The 17,867-nt window shown below is 43.3% G+C and overlaps 5 protein-coding genes across 8 annotated transcripts; 1 reads left to right on the forward strand and 4 right to left on the reverse strand.

The window, feature by feature from the left end:
• Positions 1-48: 48 nt before the first annotated feature.
• Positions 49-2,785, reverse strand: pecr (peroxisomal trans-2-enoyl-CoA reductase). The gene is made up of 8 exons (XM_037458328.2): positions 2,636-2,785; positions 1,953-2,086; positions 1,680-1,845; positions 1,514-1,595; positions 1,339-1,435; positions 1,134-1,244; positions 404-515; positions 49-284 (listed from the first exon to the last, which is right to left on the reverse strand). The coding sequence occupies exons 1-8, from the start codon at positions 2,745-2,747 to the stop codon at positions 202-204; spliced, it is 897 nt and encodes a 298-aa protein (XP_037314225.1). The 5' UTR covers positions 2,748-2,785; the 3' UTR covers positions 49-201.
• A 1,019-nt stretch (positions 2,786-3,804) lies between these two features.
• Positions 3,805-6,160, reverse strand: rpl37a (ribosomal protein L37a). The gene is made up of 4 exons (XM_037458350.2): positions 6,035-6,160; positions 5,134-5,262; positions 4,914-4,996; positions 3,805-3,963 (listed from the first exon to the last, which is right to left on the reverse strand). The coding sequence occupies exons 1-4, from the start codon at positions 6,035-6,037 to the stop codon at positions 3,900-3,902; spliced, it is 279 nt and encodes a 92-aa protein (XP_037314247.1). The 5' UTR covers positions 6,038-6,160; the 3' UTR covers positions 3,805-3,899.
• A 143-nt stretch (positions 6,161-6,303) lies between these two features.
• On the forward strand, positions 6,304-7,966 carry cfap410 (cilia and flagella associated protein 410). The gene is made up of 7 exons (XM_037458334.2): positions 6,304-6,529; positions 6,635-6,653; positions 6,803-6,849; positions 6,947-7,176; positions 7,330-7,480; positions 7,580-7,679; positions 7,802-7,966. Exons 1-7 carry the CDS (start codon positions 6,453-6,455, stop codon positions 7,964-7,966), a joined length of 789 nt encoding a protein of 262 aa, XP_037314231.2. The 5' UTR covers positions 6,304-6,452.
• A 244-nt stretch (positions 7,967-8,210) lies between these two features.
• Positions 8,211-12,854, reverse strand: orc2 (origin recognition complex, subunit 2). Of its 3 annotated transcripts, XM_037458269.2 has the most exons (16): positions 12,549-12,850; positions 12,251-12,335; positions 11,965-12,120; positions 11,700-11,786; positions 11,506-11,595; positions 11,381-11,412; positions 11,169-11,226; positions 10,759-11,090; positions 10,563-10,672; positions 10,343-10,475; positions 9,538-9,634; positions 9,311-9,457; positions 9,062-9,233; positions 8,908-8,969; positions 8,698-8,816; positions 8,211-8,602 (listed from the first exon to the last, which is right to left on the reverse strand). In XM_037458269.2, exons 2-16 carry the CDS (start codon positions 12,318-12,320, stop codon positions 8,519-8,521), a joined length of 1,749 nt encoding a protein of 582 aa, XP_037314166.2. In that variant the 5' UTR covers positions 12,321-12,335; positions 12,549-12,850; the 3' UTR covers positions 8,211-8,518. The 3 variants fall into 3 exon arrangements, with proteins under 3 accessions (XP_037314166.2, XP_037314167.2, XP_062413679.1); XM_037458270.2 differs by having other exon boundaries at positions 11,700-11,783; positions 12,251-12,854; XM_062557695.1 differs by having other exon boundaries at positions 12,251-12,850.
• A 471-nt stretch (positions 12,855-13,325) lies between these two features.
• On the reverse strand, positions 13,326-17,593 carry zgc:162816 (uncharacterized protein LOC571260 homolog). 2 transcript variants are annotated; one of them, XM_037458297.2, is made up of 10 exons: positions 17,495-17,592; positions 16,978-17,130; positions 15,943-16,072; positions 15,217-15,367; positions 14,958-15,138; positions 14,562-14,680; positions 14,343-14,469; positions 13,995-14,057; positions 13,810-13,915; positions 13,326-13,717 (listed from the first exon to the last, which is right to left on the reverse strand). In XM_037458297.2, exons 2-10 carry the CDS (start codon positions 17,118-17,120, stop codon positions 13,628-13,630), a joined length of 1,110 nt encoding a protein of 369 aa, XP_037314194.2. In that variant the 5' UTR covers positions 17,121-17,130; positions 17,495-17,592; the 3' UTR covers positions 13,326-13,627. The 2 variants fall into 2 exon arrangements, 1 of the variants encoding a protein (XP_037314194.2); XR_009942458.1 differs by having other exon boundaries at positions 13,698-13,717; positions 13,995-14,052; positions 17,495-17,593.
• Between the last annotated feature and the right edge of the window lie 274 nt (positions 17,594-17,867).

A 17,867-nucleotide genomic window follows, 5' to 3' on the forward strand; every position in this document is an offset into this window, starting at 1 on the left:
CACGTTCCCTACCAGTTTACAAATGCATGGATAAAGAAAATTCGAAACACAATTCAACATTTTATTACAATTCAACAGTTTATTACACAATTCAGTCAAAAAACTAATCAGACATACTTGTTACTAATAATTACATCCAATTATGTACATGATCTAGGGAGAGGGTCACTGTGTGTTTATACACAGGCCTCAGACCCGCGTTTAGAGTTTGCTTTTTGGATTGAGCAGGTCATTCAGAGCGTCAAGGTTCTCCCCCTCTGGAGCCTCTGGCCATGCGCTGTGGTCTGGAGAAGAACACACAAAACACTTGAGAGTCCCGTATACTGTGTAGTATGCTGTCTAGTATATACAGTGTATAACGTAAAGACCAAAATGTGCATGCTTTAGCTATACAAAAACGTACTGGGTATCTCCCACATGGAGTGGTAGAGACTCTGTCCTGCATCGACCCTCAGGGTGGCTCCGGAGATGTAGGAGGCGGCAGGAGAGAGCAGGAAACACACTGCTGATGAGATCTGAAAATCAAAATCACAATTATTTTTTTTTTTGATGCTGCATTATGAGACATTGCAACAAGGTCAGACCACACAGCACATGTTCTATTGCTCTCAACCATCATGTGTGAACCGTATTTTCTGTTTAAAAAGAGCCAACCATCTCAGGGTGTTCCGTGGCTTGACATCGATGATCATGACCATTATAATGCAGCCTGACAAGGTTTTGCAAAGTGGGGAATATATCTCACATGTTTGAAGCGTGACATTCCAGAAAAACATTTATAAAACAAAGTTGCAAAACAAGTTTGATTTCCCGTTGGGTCGAATATCAATTAGACAATTAAACAGAGGCCTTGATGTTGACAACTCAAAATGCTGCTGTGGGGTATTTTTCCCAAACGGCTTGGCCACAACGCCCCAATCAACCGGATAAAGGTTTCTGTGTTAACTTTCACTAATGCACAGCCGGATCACCACGATCACGGATTCTCTCAAGCACTTAGATACATTATAACCAACTGGTATTTTCAAAATTGTTCCACCTACGTATTACTTCCAAGGACACTGCAATGCATGTAACAAAGCTACTCTGACTTTCACACCCTCCTCTTTGGGTGTCCCTTCATAGACACACACCTCCTCAGGTACCCCCAGCCGCTTTGCGGGGCTAAATGGAACAGACATCTTGAAAAGGTTTGGTCCGAGGTCCTTGTAATTCTCCATTGCCGTCTTGGAAAAGATTGTTCCCTGCAACAGGACAAATGTACGGATTTGACATGACTGCAACAATTAAAAAGGCCTTCCCTCCCGTGTACAGCGTCGGCTCCCGACTTGTACTCACAGGTGCAACGGAGTTCACTCGGACCCCCGCCGCGGCCCACTCGATGGCCAGACTCTTGGTCAAGTTGTCCACTGCCGCCCTTGCTGCCCCTGTGTGGCTGTAAGGGGAAAGGAGACATGGAGCGTGCCAGTTTCTGCGTTGTTGTGTTGTGAACTCGGCGGGCGCTGCTGCTTACGCCATGCCCGGGAAGCCCTTCCACATGTCCGCGATGATGTTGACGATCACGCCTCCTCGCCGTTTCATCCATGCGGAGTAGACTGTGTGGATGGAGCAGCAGCAGCACAGTCACACAGAGCGCTATAGTATAACACACACACACACACACAGAGTGTGCGTCTCACCCTGTTGGCAGCAGTGGAACGTTCCGGTCAGGTTGGTGTCTATCACAGCTTTCCAGCCTTTGGAGGACATGTGTTCCACAGGGCTGCTGAACTGACCTCCTCCGTTGTTCACCAGAAAGTCAATCCTCCCGTACCGCTTCAGCACACATGACACGAGCTCCTTCACCTGCGGCGGGGCGGGGGAACAAAACCGGGCGATCAGGTCCTGACGACATCAACACGGGGGCCCTTGCAGAGGCTGAAGGGGTGTGCGGCTCTCTCTGCGGCTCTAACCTCGTCCTCGTTTCGGATGTTACACGCGAGAGGAGTGACACTCGCCGAGCTGGAGGCAGGGATGGTTTGTCTCATCTCCTGAGCTGCAGCCTCCAACCTCTCTGCCTTTCTGCTGGAGATCACCACGTTGCAACCTGGAGACAAGAAAGTTGCCCAATGAAAGTCTGTTCACTTGAAGATGAAACATGTGTGACCATCATTTTCTTATGTGATTATTTGGAATGAGGTCAGAGTCACAGGATGCTTGCTCTTGTGTTTTTAGGGTTTTTTTCAAATGTGTGGAGGACATGCAGATGCATCAGTAAGCTATCGTGAGGTCCAGTAAATTACATCGAGAGGAAACCTTTCTGACTTTTGACCCTTTTTGTTGCCATGTCAGACCAACAGATTACTTATTATTCGGTATTTATTCAACCTGCAGGATAAAGTTACCGAAACCCCTGTTGCACCACATTAAGTGACCCAGGATATTCCTGCTATATCCTGTAAATCATATCTGTATTATATATACAACGGCCAGCGGTGAACAAACACAGTTTCAAGGCCGTTGCTGCTGTGACAGGTCTGACCGTGTCTTCTTGTATCTGTGTCGAAGTTCACTCGGCTCTTGCTGTTGTTCAGCTGCCGTTCACTTCAAACTGTCTTCAAATATGTCTTCTGACCATGAACACCGCGTCACTCACCCAGCTCCAGCAGCTCTGCAGAGATAGCTTTACCGATGCCGGTCCCGCCGCCCGTTACTATTGCCACTTTATGGTTGAAGAGCCCCGGTCTGAACACACTGGACACCGCCATACTTGTTTCTCAGCCCAACTGAGGAAAAGCAGCACATTGGCGACGCAGCGCCCCCTGCTGGACATTTCACAGAATGACGTCTCTAGTGTTTCAATGCTGCCATCTACAGGAATGTGGCGTTAACACAGATGCAAATGTTAATCTAATTTCTCCTGAACCTTTTGATTTAGTGACAATGTCATGCAATAGATTTTTAATGATTTCAAACAAGATAGAGGGATTTGTTTTTATCAATTGTATCTGGCAGGTTATTTTAGTGATTAATAATGCATTAAAATCTAAATTGTATGTGTTCTAATTCAAATAGATTAGTTTCTTTTTGCAATAACTTGCTCACGTCAGTACAATGATTCACACCTGTGCTGATCCAAAACAAAATACTTTTCTTGCAATCAAAGTGACCGACGACCGTATACAAAACCATTCATTGTCCAATACACTAGGACTTAGCACTGCAGGAATTTCACAATTAGTATCTATGCATGTATGTATGGTTTCTTTTTTACCAAGGTGCAATCACAACTGCACTTGAGGGAAGCTTTACTCTACACGAGTGAGGTATTTAAGACATGTAATGCAGGCGTTATTAAATTAGCATAGTAAACCTATTCTGAAATCTGCTGCAAAGTCTTTGCGCCGGGAATTTATCACTGGACCGTAGCTAACTTCAAGTTACCTTGGTGATTCATAGTTCTCTTCAGAAAGTCCACAACATTTAGTTGTCTAAAGTTAAAAGGCAGCAGCCCTATGACTCCAGCATCAGTGAGCCTGCAAAATCTGGATTTTTCATCAGAAAAACTCACGTTTGACTGTTATTTGGCACCATTGAAAGCAAATCTGTATCCAGGACCAGAAACAGTGGCACAAGCCACTTGCTTTTTGAAAATAAAAACTACCAGAGTTAAACAATTAAAAACTGTTGTTTAACACCGGTTATACCGCTATTAATTGTGCAACTTTATTAGCACTACGAGCTCTTCAGCCGGAATATTTTAGTAATTTGTGCCCACAAGTTGATTTCCCTGCTTATGAAAAAAAAACATCCAAAGACAAAGAATTCCGCTCCAGATTTATTTGTAGATGTTGTGGCCATGTCCAGGTCGGTTAAATTATAGAAAAAGTCCAGAATCCACCGGTGATCAGGTCACTGGTTTACTGGTCCTTCAACTCCTTCAGCCTCCTGATCGCAGACTTGACTGTGACAGCGGAAGTTGTGCTGGAAAAGACAAAATAAATTACTATTAATTTCTTTGTGACTGAACATTAATGAATAAAATAAGATTCCTTTGATTTTAGGTCTCTATCTTTACATTATTCAGAACCAGAATTCACTCGTAGAAACCTTTGTTTCCGTAAATAGATGCACCATTACTCATGCAGATACTTTAGTTATTGGTAAAATTATACTTAGCTTTGGAATTTAAGACAAAATTCTAGATGAATGTACACAGTTGTCCAAATTCAAAGTGTTCAATGCAAAAATAATAATGAGGTGTTTTGTCATAGTTCGGCACATCCAGCTAATCGTTCTTTAATACTTTTGTCCGGGAAGGTCAATATTTTTTAACTTTAAGGTTTCCTATGGCTTAAATAGACTTTTCATTGACATGTCAAAATGACTGCCTAATACATTTATTTGACAAGCAACGAGTTGTTTCACTTTTAGATTAGGTCAACTGTTCCAAGAACAAAAGGGTCAAACAAAATTTGAGGGAAGAAATAAACTATATAGCTGATGGAAGACATCTTACTTGCAAAAAGCTATGTTACTATGTTAAGTAACTGGTATTCTAGGCAAGGAAAATCTTTAAGTTTGTGGCTAGCTTTGAGATTAATGGCACGGCGTTTAGAATAATGCTTTGATCATCAAATCAATATGACTTAACTGATTTATTGCACAAACAAGCAAACCATTTATAGATATAAGATTTATATACTACAGATTAGCATTACTGTCAAACAAAACCTGACCCTCATAGCAGGTATAACTACACAATGTTGGGGGTCCAAATAGTCAGTCATTTTGTACCAAGCCAAAGGATTGCACATCAACTGATCATTTAAGCAGGAAAGCCTTTGCGGCAGCAATTTCAGTTTTAGGTGGATACATGTTGTCAGATTAATGATCGGTGATAGAAATGCAGCAAAGCAAAAAAATAAGCTTACTTGTAAGTCCAGGCGCCTCCTGCCACAGTCTTTCTGCAGGAACCACAGTGCCAGATACCTACAGCCCTCCTCTTCATCTTTGTCTGTAAGCACAGATTCAACATCAAGAGTTACAAAAACATTGTATTAGTTTCCCAAAACGAGTGTCGTGTACGGAGTATAAAATACTCAATATACAAGACACGACCATATGATCAGGAATGACTTAGTGTTGGCTTACCTTGCCACAGAAAGAGCAGGTGTATTTAGCGTGCTGGGAGATTTCAATTTTCTTCACCATCTTCCTCAGCGACGCGCCATAACGCGTGCCATATTTACCAACGATCCCCACCTTCTTGGTACGCTTGGCCTGTGAACACAAACCCACAACAACATTCAAACCCTGACTTTATAACAGATCTAAAATACGTTACAACTATTATGAACGGGTTCAAAACAACCGACACGTCAGCCACTAAACAAGCTGTATGTTACCGATTTTGATGCTAGTGATACGGGAGTAGCGTTGAAAGTCGTGTCATTTTACATGTTAGCATGTTCTAACCGCGTAGAGGGACAGGTTGTCAGGAAATAAATTGCCCAGCAGATGTTTTAAATTTCACATGGCAAAAATTGTACATCACTTAACTATAAAAAAAATCAAATGAACCAGGCTGAATGAGTGTTTGTCGCTAGCGGTTTAACCAGCGAACGTTAGCATCCATTAGCCTCCTCCGTTGAAGCTAGCCACCGGTGTTAGCCAACTTTACATCAAGTCAAACTAGTCGGGGTTGAAGACGCAAAACTAGAACGAAACTTCAAACGAGTCATTTTCATTGACCTATAACCACCGATCCTCAATTTACGGAATATTGGATTTGGCGGCCGACAGCAAGCTAATTTAACTAGCCGCCCAAGCCCCGGTCTCACTGGGAAACTTGAAGCAATGGCGTACGCCATTTCTATCTCACTGCGGCATGAAAACATCGTTTTATTCGTTGAAACGATTAACATATAAAACAAATAACGGTCAGGCCTGACCGATATTGACATCACAGAGCTGACAAATGTGTGATTACAACAGTTAGGGTACAGGAATTGTTAGATTGACACGGATTTTGAAAGGGACGTTAGGGGCTCACCATCGTTTCAGTGGAGACGGAGGTCCAAAGAGGGATTGCTCAGGGCGCATGCGCGATTTACGCTGCGATTTTACGCTGCATTGTGGGACTTTGAGTTGTTGCAGTTTTGATTGTAGTAATGTTAAGTTCACATACAACTAACGTTACTCTTGTGAATCTCATCCAACTGTAGAAACTATGGCAGAGTAGTAGTATTATAGAATATTTTGAGCAAAACGTATGCAATAGTGAAAAAGGAAACGTTTGTAACTATGGACGCTACAGTCAATACGCGCATGCGTATTCATGTGGCGGAAACAACATCCTTGTTACTGAGGTAAAATGTTTGTCCACTTAGCCTGTCATAATGGGGGCTTTGTTGTTTGTAAAAATATAGTTTAAGACATTCGTTCTTGGCAGCTATGTTAGTTGATATGCTATGAAGCTAACACGGAAACAGGTTCTTGCGAAGGCTAAGGCCTCCGACTTAGAAAGCGTGAAGAAACTGAACTGCTGGTAAGTGATTCAATTTTAGCTTCCCAGTTACCAGTCATTTTAGACAGGCAGAGCTTGTCACGCATACCTTGCGTTTGTGATAACGTTACGTTATTTTTTCTGCAGGGGATGCAACCTGACTGATGTGAGTAGTTAGCTAATGGAGATCCTTATTTGGTTTGACAAATCGTGCTCAAATTGACTTTAATGTGTATCATTGTAAGTCAATTTCATTTTAATGCATGTAGTTATGCACCCTTAATACAAGTGTACCCCTAAACTCTGACTTTCCAGATTTCTATCTTCTCCCAAATGGCCAACATTGAAGTGCTGACACTTAGGTTGGTCTATTTCTATTAGTTGTGTCTCTCTGACTCATTCACATATAACCCTATCATATTGGCTGTGGCCTTATACCTTTTGTCTCTTTCTCTATAGTGTCAACAGCATCTCGTCTCTCTCTTCTCTGGCTGTCTGTCTGTCTCTGAGCGAGCTCTACCTGAGGAGGAACAAGATCCCCTCGCTCTCTGAGCTCTCATATCTGCGTCCATTGACGCGTCTCAGGGTTCTCTGGCTGGCTGAGAATCCGTGTTGTGGAACTGACTCCAACCAGTATCGCCTCACCGTACTGCGCTGCCTGCCTCGCCTCCAGAAGCTCGACAACCAAGGTGATTGTGCGGAGTGTGCATGACTGCATGATAAATGATGATAAGACTTGGGGGGGAAAGCCAAACTTTATATAGCTGTGGTGACCGGAGAGATTATATCTGGGATGCGGTTGGAAATGATTGTAATAGAGATGTGTACTGTACTGTTTACAGTAGTGACAGAGGATGAGCTTGCTCTTGCTCTCATGGAGGGCAAAGAGGTAACCACCCCCCCAGGCAGCATCCAAAACCAGCTGTCCACCAACGGACTGGCAGATGCAGAGACAGAGAATGATCCTCTTAACTACAACATGGAGGAGACCAAGTAAGCTTTGTGAACTACATGGAGGTGGAAAAATGTATTGGCTAAAAATGAATCCCTGATGGAAATAACATTGACACTTCAGTCGTAATTTGTTTTCAGCAAAATCAGAGAAGAGTTGGGCATGAAACTCCTCTCCAGAGACAAGTTTCCCTCTCTTTCTTCACCAGCAACTAGAGAAAACAAAGCATCATTAAAGAAGGTATCCTTATATCTGAACTTTGCTTCCATGCACCAAAAAACAAAGGAATACAACGTAAGTGTGTAATATTTCTTATTTTATTCATCTCAGATAATAAATGAACACATGAACTGTATTTCCAGACGCACACTGTTGACGCCATTTTGCTGCTGCTGAAGGACTTGGATGAAGAGGAGCTTCACATCGTACACACAGCCACGCAAAACCGACTGCAGACTTACATTCTGCACTCAGAAATGTTGACGGATTCATTGCAGACACAGAAAACTGTTGACGTCCAACACTGAAGCGTTTCATAGCATGTGCTCCCTTATCGCTCCATTCTGATTCTTGAAACCAGATCCAAAACACCCCCCTTTTTACCTGTTACTTTGCAACTGCAGTATGCATGTGATTTGGCTTCACTGACCGCTCTCCCTTTTTTTTTTACACCGTTTTCACATGTGAAGGAGTACTGAACAACTTCTCCAACAGTTTAAATTATTTTACATTAGCAGCATGCCTACCTGCCTTGTACAATAAGAATGTACCTTTTGCCTATTGTAAATCTTTTTTTTGTAAGTAAAGAGAGGAAATCGCATTAACTAATTCACTCCCAGTGTTTTAATTCACAGGTATTTAATATATGCATACATCAAAAGACAAAATGTAAACAGAGCACTAGTGGGGGATTTCTGACAGGTGAAAAACCATTCATTCAAAATTGTGCAGTGCCTGTAAGCTGGGCTCACAGCTTCTGTGGATCAGATGTCACCGGGTTTTTAATAACAGTGACAGATTCAACCATTAACCTTAGCTGGCCGTTCGTAGATGAAGTGCAAGCAGTACAACTTTTTGTCTCAGTCTCCCCCTTCGTTCTCCAGGAAGTCCATCAAAGTGGTTGCATCCACAGCGACGACCAAGTACTCCACTCCGTCTGCACCCTGGGGAATCATGGGAATAAACATTAAGTGACCAACAGTGGAGAGGTGTCACACAGAATGAGGGTCGGCCATTCTGAGGTGAAACAGGGCTCCACCTTGCGCGTCCTGATCAGTTTGTGGTCTCTGAACTCAGTCAGCTGAGTCCTCAGTGTGAGGTCGGAGTTCACCAAGAACGCCTGTCGACAACGCTGGTAGAAATCTTGGAATGATAATCCTTCACAAAGAATGGAAAATATTACAATCACAAAGCAAAAAAATAATACACACAAAAGACCTGGATAGCATTTAGAACTTTTATGTTGTACCTGTGTATGAAGGGTTATCTTTGTTTTCCAGCTGGAATTTAACCAACAGTTGGAAAATTCCTCTGAAAAGAGACACAGAGCCATGAAGTACTTCAGTAATTCATGAATTACCTAACCGCCCCGACGGATTATCCTATCAAGGCGTGTGTGGTACCTTGCATTGGATGTCAAGCTGCGTAGCACGTGTGTAAGGGAAGACAGAGCGAGAGCGCCGGTCTGCTGCACCAGCAGCGAGTTTTCGTATGACGTTTCCTCCGTGTAGTGCTGGAAAGTCACGCACTCCCACCACAGCCAGTTAAACTGGCTCTGCTTAAACTGGTCCCACACTGGCAGAACGGTAAGATTCAGCTACAAGGACACGTTTCAACACAATCAACGTGGCAGTGCAGTTACACACACTCACCCATCGGAGCGTTAATGTGGTCTAAAGACGCAACCAGGTGCAGGTTGGGAAGGGACGCCAGTTGCCCCAGTGCACTCTGGGTCTTCTCTGCTCGCAGCATTGGTCCGTCGATATTGTAGATCAGCAGGTACACATGGAGATCTGGGCCTATGACGACATTCTTCAATTGTAAAAAGGAAGCATTGAAATATTAGCGTAAGACAGAGACCATTGATGGACACACTCACTGTCTTTAAAGGTCTGAGCGATGTACTGGATCTGGTCTGAGGGGGTCCGGAAACTTCCCTGATGCTCGAGAACCTCAAATGTCAGGGCATTTAAAATCTGCAATGAAAGCATACACAAAAAGAAGAAAATAAAACTAGCAATATTGCTTTTAAATCACAAGGCCGGATAGAAAATCCAGTGAAAAGACCAAAACCAACCAAGTCTAAGAGGTGACGGCCTTATGACGTATAATTAAACGTATGGACACCAGTTTCTGGAAAGTGTTCCTCAAATCAGGAGTATGTCCAACTGTCGTTCAATACCAATTTAAGTGTTTTCCTGCGTATTTCTTCTCTGCACTAAAATGTTTTGGGATTGTCTCAAAATGGTCTTTGGCCCCTAAAGCCTAGTTTATGCTTCTGCGTTTTAAGAAAAACGCAATGATACGCAGACGCAAGAGCCCCTTTGCGTGCCTTTTCACCCCCTCTTGCGTGCTTGCGTGTGTTGACCTATTTGCCCGCAGGGCAGTGATTGGTCAACTAACTACATGCTTTCCGGAGTCTTACATTTCCGGTTTCATACTATAACTCCGCCATTATTAAAACGAAGAATTTTTACGTGAGAATGAATCTCTTTGAAGAGTTTTTGTCGGAAAAAATCCGTAAATATGACCACTGATACAACCCTCAAATTCATGGATGCAGATCTCCGTAAACGTTGGTTTGCCGGTCAATGGGTGTACAAAGGAGGAAAATACGGGACAAATATGTGCGCAAAAAAAGTAAAGCAGTTTCATTTAGAGGACATTTTTCTGTGTATACTAACGGATTTAAGAGTAATGGAGGGGAAGAATCCGTTGACCACCAGGTGGATTTCCTGACCCAAGTGAGCCTGACGGAAGTCCTCCAGCAGAGATTTTTTGCTTCCCAAACCGTAGACCAGCACGCTGAATCCCAACCTACACAAGCGAACACAATGTGTTTTGTGCTGTATCTTAACACTACAAAAAAAGCCACGTAATAAAGAAGGCCCAATCTGCACTCACTGTAACTGTAACATCCACTTGCTAAAGTGCTTTTGGTGTTTGCTGTGGAGCTGCTGGATCTCTTCGGAGCAGCAGGAGGGTTTTCCTTTTAAAAGTTGCACCAAAGTCTCCTGCAATCAGAAAAAGAGAATGAGCTTCAATGAGAAGGCAGCACGGCTCCTTAGCTGTATTTGACCACTGGCTCTCATATACTTACCCTGTCGAGTTTAGGGGTGTGTAAACGTGCCAGTGTGCGGTCTGATGTCAAGACCTTCGAACTGCCATGGGCTTCAAAATACTCCTCAACCATACCAGGCTGATTGAGGGCTTCTGATGTGGACTTGACTTTCTTGGCAGGAGTCTTGTAGAGCGCGGCAGATGAACCTTTACGGGGTGTTTTTAGGGTCTTCAAGTTCTCCTGGTTTTCCTTCTTTCCTTTCGCCTCTTCCTCCATCACTTCATCCTCCTCCTCCTCCTCCTCCTCCTCCTCATCACCCCCGGAGTCAGAGGGCGACAGCTCACTATCGCTGTCTGACCGTAAGCTGGGAGCTGAGAGCATCGAACAGCTTAGCAAAGGTCTAACTATCAGTGTACTAACCTCTGTGATGCCTCGCTCGTCACGCTCACTTGTCATTCTCTTCCTCAGCCTGTGGGGTGTCGTGGAGACGAACTGAACCTTCTTGCTCTGTCATTCACAAAAAGCAAAGGCAACACTGAGAAAACGTCATCTCTGACAATGCAGCAAGGCCTCTTAAGAAATACCGTCGAGAAACATGGCAACGTCCTCAAAAAAAAGGCTGCTGGTTCCTACTAGACAAAAGAACCCCATCCAGTCTTACCTTCTGTGGCGTCCTGCTTCCACCTCTTTGGTCTAGTTAGAGAAAGACAGAATACGCATGTTCTTTGCAAATCGACACAGGAAAGGATGGACACAAAAAAATAAGGGACGTGTGCTCGAACTCACTGCGGCCCCTCCGGGTGGGAGTTGAGGGTTCAATGCCGGGGGCCGCGCTGAAGGTTACACCTTTCCCTGGGGTCCGTGCCAATTCACTTGCTATGAAAAAAGCCCAGCATAAAACACACAGCATGAAATATGCTGACAAACTAGTAATCATGTGTATGACACGTGGTATAACAGAAGAGGACGGAGGGTCTCACCAGTCTGGGCCATGCTGTGTCCACGTTTGGCTTTTTTAAAGGTAAAAATGGAGGAACCCGCCACTCTGTATATACCATCTTCATCTTCTGCAAAACAAAAGAAAACAATGCAACCACTTTAGTGTATCCCCCCCCTAGGTTTTCGCAGGCGGACCGGCCACTCGGGACGATAAAAAAACGAAAATGAAAAACCTGCTAAGGCAGCTTTGTAGAATTTGGACAAGCCTACAGCAGGTATCCAGGAGCATGCAGGTTTCAAACTCACCTTCTGCATTGCCTGTTCCTAGAGCTTGGACATAGTTTTGCTCATCAAGGACTCCATTTTCGTCCCCATCGTGTCCTGCATCCTCTTTTGCTCGTGGTCCTGCTGGACTCTTAAAGGTTACAATCTTCTGAACAGACCCACTGCTGCTCTGCACACCTGTCAGTTATACACAAGAGGGAGAAGGGACAGACAGGTCAGATCTAATGAGACAGAGAAGACCAAAAATCTGAGATGGTCCCCGAACATCAGTGCAGGAGAGTGACAAGTGACTGGTCGGTGCACATACCCTCCTGTTTATCCACGATGTGCTCCAGAGCGTCTCCATCACCGATGAACTTCACCTCCAACACGCTCATGATGAATAGAGGGAGCTACAGCACAAGATGTGACAGCAGCTAACGGAAGCTAAACGCGAACTAACCTACTCATCGCTAATTTAATTCAGTCATGTTAACGCAATGTTAGCAGCCTGTAGTGCAGTGACATGAGGTGTACAGTTGGCCACAATGGACAGCGCTTGCGCACTGAACGTTTGGAGGGAAAGAAGCACCGCGACCAAATGCGTCTGAAGGACTACAACTTACCAGATAGTGAGTCAGGATCGCACGAGGTAAATGTAAACAAAACACGTTTATGAACTGAAAGCAACGCTGTGTATTGTGACAACTTTCCGCGCCATTCTACTGAAGTTTTTAAACCACGTGACAAGTGAAAGGTCATACGTTGACCAATCAGAACGTAAGCTTCAACAAAACCACATTCCCCAGAATGCACTTAACACAACCTGCTCGCTGTTGAGACTCGCTGGTATCGAATAGTGAAGAAATATTCTATTCCTAACCACTTGTCCTTGACCTCTGTGGAAGACATCACGGGTTCAATGAAAGATGGTTAGGAGAATTCATGAGGAGTTAGGAAAAGACAACCGCGGTGTTTAGGGAGAGACATCACTTTCTTTAAGTTACATAGTTTTGATGCGACGGGAGACGCATGTTAATGACGTTTATCCGCGCCGGTGACTAGTGACTACTAGTGGTACTTCGACTAGCACAGCATCTCTTGTACAATAGTCTTACTAGTCCTACTAGTTGTAGGATAATTCATTGTTAACTTCAACAGTTTCATGACCGTTACACCTACTGCGTATGCAGTAAGACGTGTAGTGACCATCGTCTGTTCTGCACACTGTACACGGTCTGAACTGTGAGCCTTTTATAATAATTACTTTCACAGACGGTACAAAACTTGTGCAAAAATAAAATAATGGATATTCAAAAATATATGGACACTCCAGAAAGCGGGACGGTTAAAACAAACCATTCTAGGCTATGTTGTTGATAGAAAGGAGCCATAAACCACACTGCATTGCATTTGTATTTATTCTTTCAGGCTGAAGTGAGTACTCACACACAGCAGCAGAAAACTGTCATTAATTGCTGCCATCTTGGTCATTCCGACTCCTTTAATAAACACAGCTAGGTGACTGATCAAATGAGGGGTGAAAACATAGTCTAAGAGCTTTTTGTTATTCAAACTATAGGTATACAAAAGTACTATGTGTTAATAAAACACAGGTTTTGGAATCCCCGTACACTGAATAAACTTCAGGTGAAAAGAGTTGCTTCAAGAATTCCATCATCTAGCGTTCATTGAGCTAGCTAGTTCACCACCCGCGTGTTGGTGTCCACTTCCCCAGCAGACGGCCCTCAGAGTGCACAAAGTACACAGGATGCATCGCTGCAGTGGCACAGGACTGTAAAAAAACCCAGAGCAAGTCAAACAACATTCAAGGGATGAAAAAGCTGACACAGCATTCACCGTGGCTCCATATGGAACTGTACTAACATGGTAGGGGATAAGTTGGAGCAGAGAGCCCAGGGGGTATTTGCTGTAGTCCAGCGGACCGGAGATGGGCTCCAATCTCCCATGCTCCTGGGTCATAGATAACAACCTGGGGGGAAATATATTTTAGAACCGTAGTCACATGTGAGTTAAGTATTAAAGTTGGAGACAAGAGTGGACAACCCTACTTGAGGTTTGGGTGTCCCTCAATCACAGCATATCCAGTGGGAAGTTTTCCAGCTCCATCTAGACTGAGGACAGTGACCAAATATAGATTTAAAGGAAATATAAAAACAATAGACAGCTGCAAGAATGATATTAAAAAACAAAAGTAATTTATTGTTGATTAAATGTATTTGCTCAGGCCAGGAAATATCACAGGTCAATCAAAGGGAAATAAATTAAAATAACCTTCATTTGAGTATGCTATCTTTCATCATGAATTAGATCATAGATTAGATCAGCTCAAAACAGTAAGCAGTTAAAAGTCTCATTCTGCAACCGCCAAACAGGGCAAACACTATTGATGAAGGTACCTGAGTCCAGTCCATCCACAGTCAATCAGGAGCTGGTTCCTGTGAGGACAGTGTCCGATGACTCTCGTCAAAACCCTCACAGCCACATCCTCCAGGCTACATGAGCCAATCACAGACTGCTGCACGTCTGAAAGACAGCCGTGGCATAAAACAACCGCATTTATTTGCTGAATATATAAACCAACTGGTGCACTTATACAGCTACATCCATACACACACCATAGAAGCCATAGTTTCCAGGATGCACCTCACTGAGCTGCGCCATGTCTTCGACTGGGTGGCTGCAGGAAGGAGTGGAGCCAATGCTGGACTTGCAGGTGATGCCAGCAGCGCTCAGTCTGCCAGAGAACAAATCCTTATTGAATGTTTCTACAAAGAGCATTCTGTTGGAACACAGATAGATTACGCAAGTAGCTGTGCTGACATCTTATTGTGATAATTGCCAATAAGGTCATGTAACTTCATTGAAAGCAAAATCACAAAGAAATATTGTACAAAAAAATGAGTACCTGAGATAAAGTTGATTTTTTAAAAATCATTTCGTGAAATAGGACCCAATTTATCCCCTACCTGCATTTCTTTTGAACTGCCATGGTGTTTATTCTATTTACATACTTTTTCATAAACTGCAAGGTCAAATCAGTGGTTTCCTTTGCGACAGCCTGTATTTGCTCCACCCCTCGGCAGTTATAGGTGTTCCCACAGTGAGCGTACACTCCCGTGAGCTCCATGCCCGCTGTCCCGGCGATGGCCAGAGCCAATCTGAGCGCCTCAGGCTCAGAGTGCAGGACACCGGCTACGGCACAGAACCAAGAGGAGATCAACCATCAGCAGACGATGAGGCGAGTCCTGGCTTCGCGTTTTGGACCCTTACCTCTCCCGTTGCCACAGTCGAGTTTGAGCCAGACGTGCCACAGCCGACCGTCTTTCAGTGGTCTCTTTTTGAGCTGATCAAGAGCATGAGGATGATCCAGTAAAACTTGGAAGAGATCCAGCCTCTCCGACAGTGCTGCACAGCGCTCCACCTACGAGCACACACAGAAACAAGTTAGAGAAATCATTTGGAGGCTTGTTGGGTAGACTTTTACATTACATCAGATCTATGTTAATTACACTAACCAGCATAATAGGCGGAAAATCAATCAATCAACATTAATGCTTAACGGCCGAGCTCTTGTTCATGCTGGCTCATTGGTACATTTACAGATAACAATAAAGGAAAGCTATTTCTCAATTTAATACTACTTAATACCAGTAAATAAATGATGTACTGTATACAATTGTCATACAGTAGAATACAAAATTCAAAGCTTGTTAGCAAGAAATCAATCTAACCATTCAAAACGGTGCAAATTCTCATTTGCCTATATTTGTCATTGACTTTTCCCCAAGATTTTCATGGAGCTGCTTCCCGACCACATGCCAAATTGTTTTAATAAGATACAGCTATGAGCTTCTCTTCCATCACCTTTGTGCACAGACATTTTGACTTATCCAGCGCTTTTGCTGCTGTGGCACTGTGTAATGTAGAAACATATGGGACAGTACTGCAAACCTTTCTGCCATGAATACATCTTTATAGCGTGTCAGAAAAGAGGACCTTATCAAATGGTAGAGAGTAGGCATAGAGGATGTCATCAAATCCATGGTCGGCATAGAAAGAGGCCTCGGCCAGTGTGGAAACCACAATGCACCTCCGTGATCCACTCGTCAAAATGTCAGCACACTCACTGGACATGAACACAAATACAAAGACACAGGCCATGTCAACATCCCTCAAATGTAAGTAAGATTTCAAAATCAAGGCATACAGTGTAGGAATTAGTTACTTCCAGGATGGACATCTTATTATCACCAGGCCGCTCTATTTTGTCTCTTGGAATCTCCAATTGATCCATATATATTCGTGAAGATGAAGGCAAACTATGTATGCTGTGTTACATTCACTCATTGAGGCATAAAGCCAATATGTTACTGCATAGAATGCATTGGGATGTGAGGGAGAGATAGGACAGAGAGGTTTCAGGTTACTGTGGCAGTTTCACACTTGGATGTGAAGAGGATGAACCAGGAGGAGACACTTTGAAGAAGAAGCCAAAGACATTAGAATGCCCCCCTGGAGATTTCAAAATACCAAACTGAGAGAAGAACTGTTAGAACTCTCCTGCAGCCTCTTTGATAAGTCACCTTTAACTTGGTCAGAGTGTTCTCTATTTCGCGAAATATATCACTATTCACATTGTATTTCACTTTGTAAATTGTATTCCTTATCACTTTATTTAGGTATTAAATACTTTTTGATTTTTAAAATTCGAACCAGGTGACTCTTTTGATTCATCGTAGTGTGATCTCCCTCGGGGGACTTCCAGAATCCAACAATATTATCACAGTTGTTGTGCATCTCTTCGTCAGTTTCTCTCTCAACCCAAGATGTCACGGCAGAGGGACGGTTCCTTAACCCACTGCCCAAATTGCTTGTTAGTTTTCCATGAATTAAAGAGTTTGATATAACCCTGCTCTACATGTAACGCATGGTAAGGTTATGACTTAAATTGTGATTTGGCGCTGTATAGATAAATCAACTGCATGACAGAATGTATTGTGTGAGTGTGTCTCTGTGTGTCTGTGTTCATACAGGGTTTTGTGGGTCTTCATGTGAGGACGAAGCTGGACCCCCAAATCTTGACAGCGTTCAATCATCCGCTGTGCATTTCTGTTCACTTTGTCCAGATCCACCACCAAAGCAGGGGTGCAAAGCGAGGAGAGGGACTCCATCATAATGGCAACCCTGGAACACACACACACACACGCACGCACGCACGCACACACGTACACACGGTTTCCATGGCGTTTTATGCAATTTAATTATTGTGCATGACTACCTCCAACCCCAAAACTAGTGACAGTGACACTTTTCTTATGAAAACAAACTTGTAACAATAATGTTTATGCGACGTTAGTCTACAGGGAATGCCTTCCCCAAATTACGTAATGTGGAGATCTTTGAACTTTGCACCGGAATGACAGGAGTTGTTCCTTTTAAACAGCAAATACTTTTTACTTCGGTCATTTACATTTTAAATGCATCTCAACGAATATTAACTTTAGACTATGTACAGCGCTAGGAGCAATACTTTCGACAGAAGACTCACCGTTGCACTGATGTTTCCAGAAATGAAAGACGATGTGACGTCCCTCTGGTCTTCTTGCATTATGGTGTCCTGGAGTGGTCAAACCTTCTGACGGCATGCGGTCAATACTATCGAGCATCTTTCTTTAAATTCATGCAAAGGCAGAGTAACTTGTGAAACCGTAGGTGGACGGGGACTTATCATTGTGCACTATTGCCCACACAATATATAATTAATAATTTATGAAAATCATTTATAATGATTGATTAATTAAGGTTGTATTAATCTGTTTAGCTGCACGTTGCATCCGTATACATCCGAATATCTGTATGCTAAGCTAACTGTGTGCATATATATATATATATATATATATATATATATATATAGAGAGAGA

The sequence above is a fragment of the Pungitius pungitius genome, chromosome 15 (genome assembly GCF_949316345.1).
Source record: "Pungitius pungitius chromosome 15, fPunPun2.1, whole genome shotgun sequence".
In the NCBI taxonomy this organism is placed as follows: Eukaryota; Metazoa; Chordata; class Actinopteri; order Perciformes; family Gasterosteidae; genus Pungitius; species Pungitius pungitius.

Excerpts from the sequence above, each read along its gene's own strand:
- pecr (XM_037458328.2), bottom strand. The coding sequence starts at position 2,747 with ATGGCGGTGTCCAGTGTGTTCAGACCGGGGCTCTTCAACCATAAAGTG. Across the intron at positions 1,436-1,513 it reads AAGGGCTTCCCGGGCATGGC|CCACACAGGGGCAGCAAGGG; the intron begins GTAAGCAGCAGC and ends TTCCCCTTACAG. Across the intron at positions 516-1,133 it reads GGCTGGGGGTACCTGAGGAG|ATCTCATCAGCAGTGTGTTT; the intron begins GTGTGTGTCTAT and ends TTTGATTTTCAG.
- rpl37a (XM_037458350.2), bottom strand. Across the intron at positions 4,997-5,133 it reads CCTGCTCTTTCTGTGGCAAG|ACAAAGATGAAGAGGAGGGC; the intron begins GTAAGCCAACAC and ends CTGTGCTTACAG. Across the intron at positions 3,964-4,913 it reads GGAGGCGCCTGGACTTACAA|CACAACTTCCGCTGTCACAG; the intron begins GTAAGCTTATTT and ends TGTCTTTTCCAG.
- cfap410 (XM_037458334.2), top strand. The coding sequence starts at position 6,453 with ATGAAGCTAACACGGAAACAGGTTCTTGCGAAGGCTAAGGCCTCCGAC. Across the intron at positions 6,850-6,946 it reads ATTGAAGTGCTGACACTTAG|TGTCAACAGCATCTCGTCTC; the intron begins GTTGGTCTATTT and ends CTTTCTCTATAG. Across the intron at positions 7,481-7,579 it reads TACAACATGGAGGAGACCAA|CAAAATCAGAGAAGAGTTGG; the intron begins GTAAGCTTTGTG and ends ATTTGTTTTCAG.
- orc2 (XM_037458269.2), bottom strand. The coding sequence starts at position 12,320 with ATGAGCGTGTTGGAGGTGAAGTTCATCGGTGATGGAGACGCTCTGGAG. Across the intron at positions 11,227-11,380 it reads GAAGCAGGACGCCACAGAAG|AGCAAGAAGGTTCAGTTCGT; the intron begins GTAAGACTGGAT and ends TGTGAATGACAG. Across the intron at positions 9,635-10,342 it reads CCTCCATTACTCTTAAATCC|ATTTTAAATGCCCTGACATT; the intron begins GTTAGTATACAC and ends CTTTCATTGCAG.
- zgc:162816 (XM_037458297.2), bottom strand. The coding sequence starts at position 17,120 with ATGATGGAGTCCCTCTCCTCGCTTTGCACCCCTGCTTTGGTGGTGGAT. Across the intron at positions 16,073-16,977 it reads ATGAAGACCCACAAAACCCT|TGAGTGTGCTGACATTTTGA; the intron begins GTATGAACACAG and ends GTTCATGTCCAG. Across the intron at positions 14,058-14,342 it reads TGTGGATGGACTGGACTCAG|TCTAGATGGAGCTGGAAAAC; the intron begins GTACCTTCATCA and ends CACTGTCCTCAG.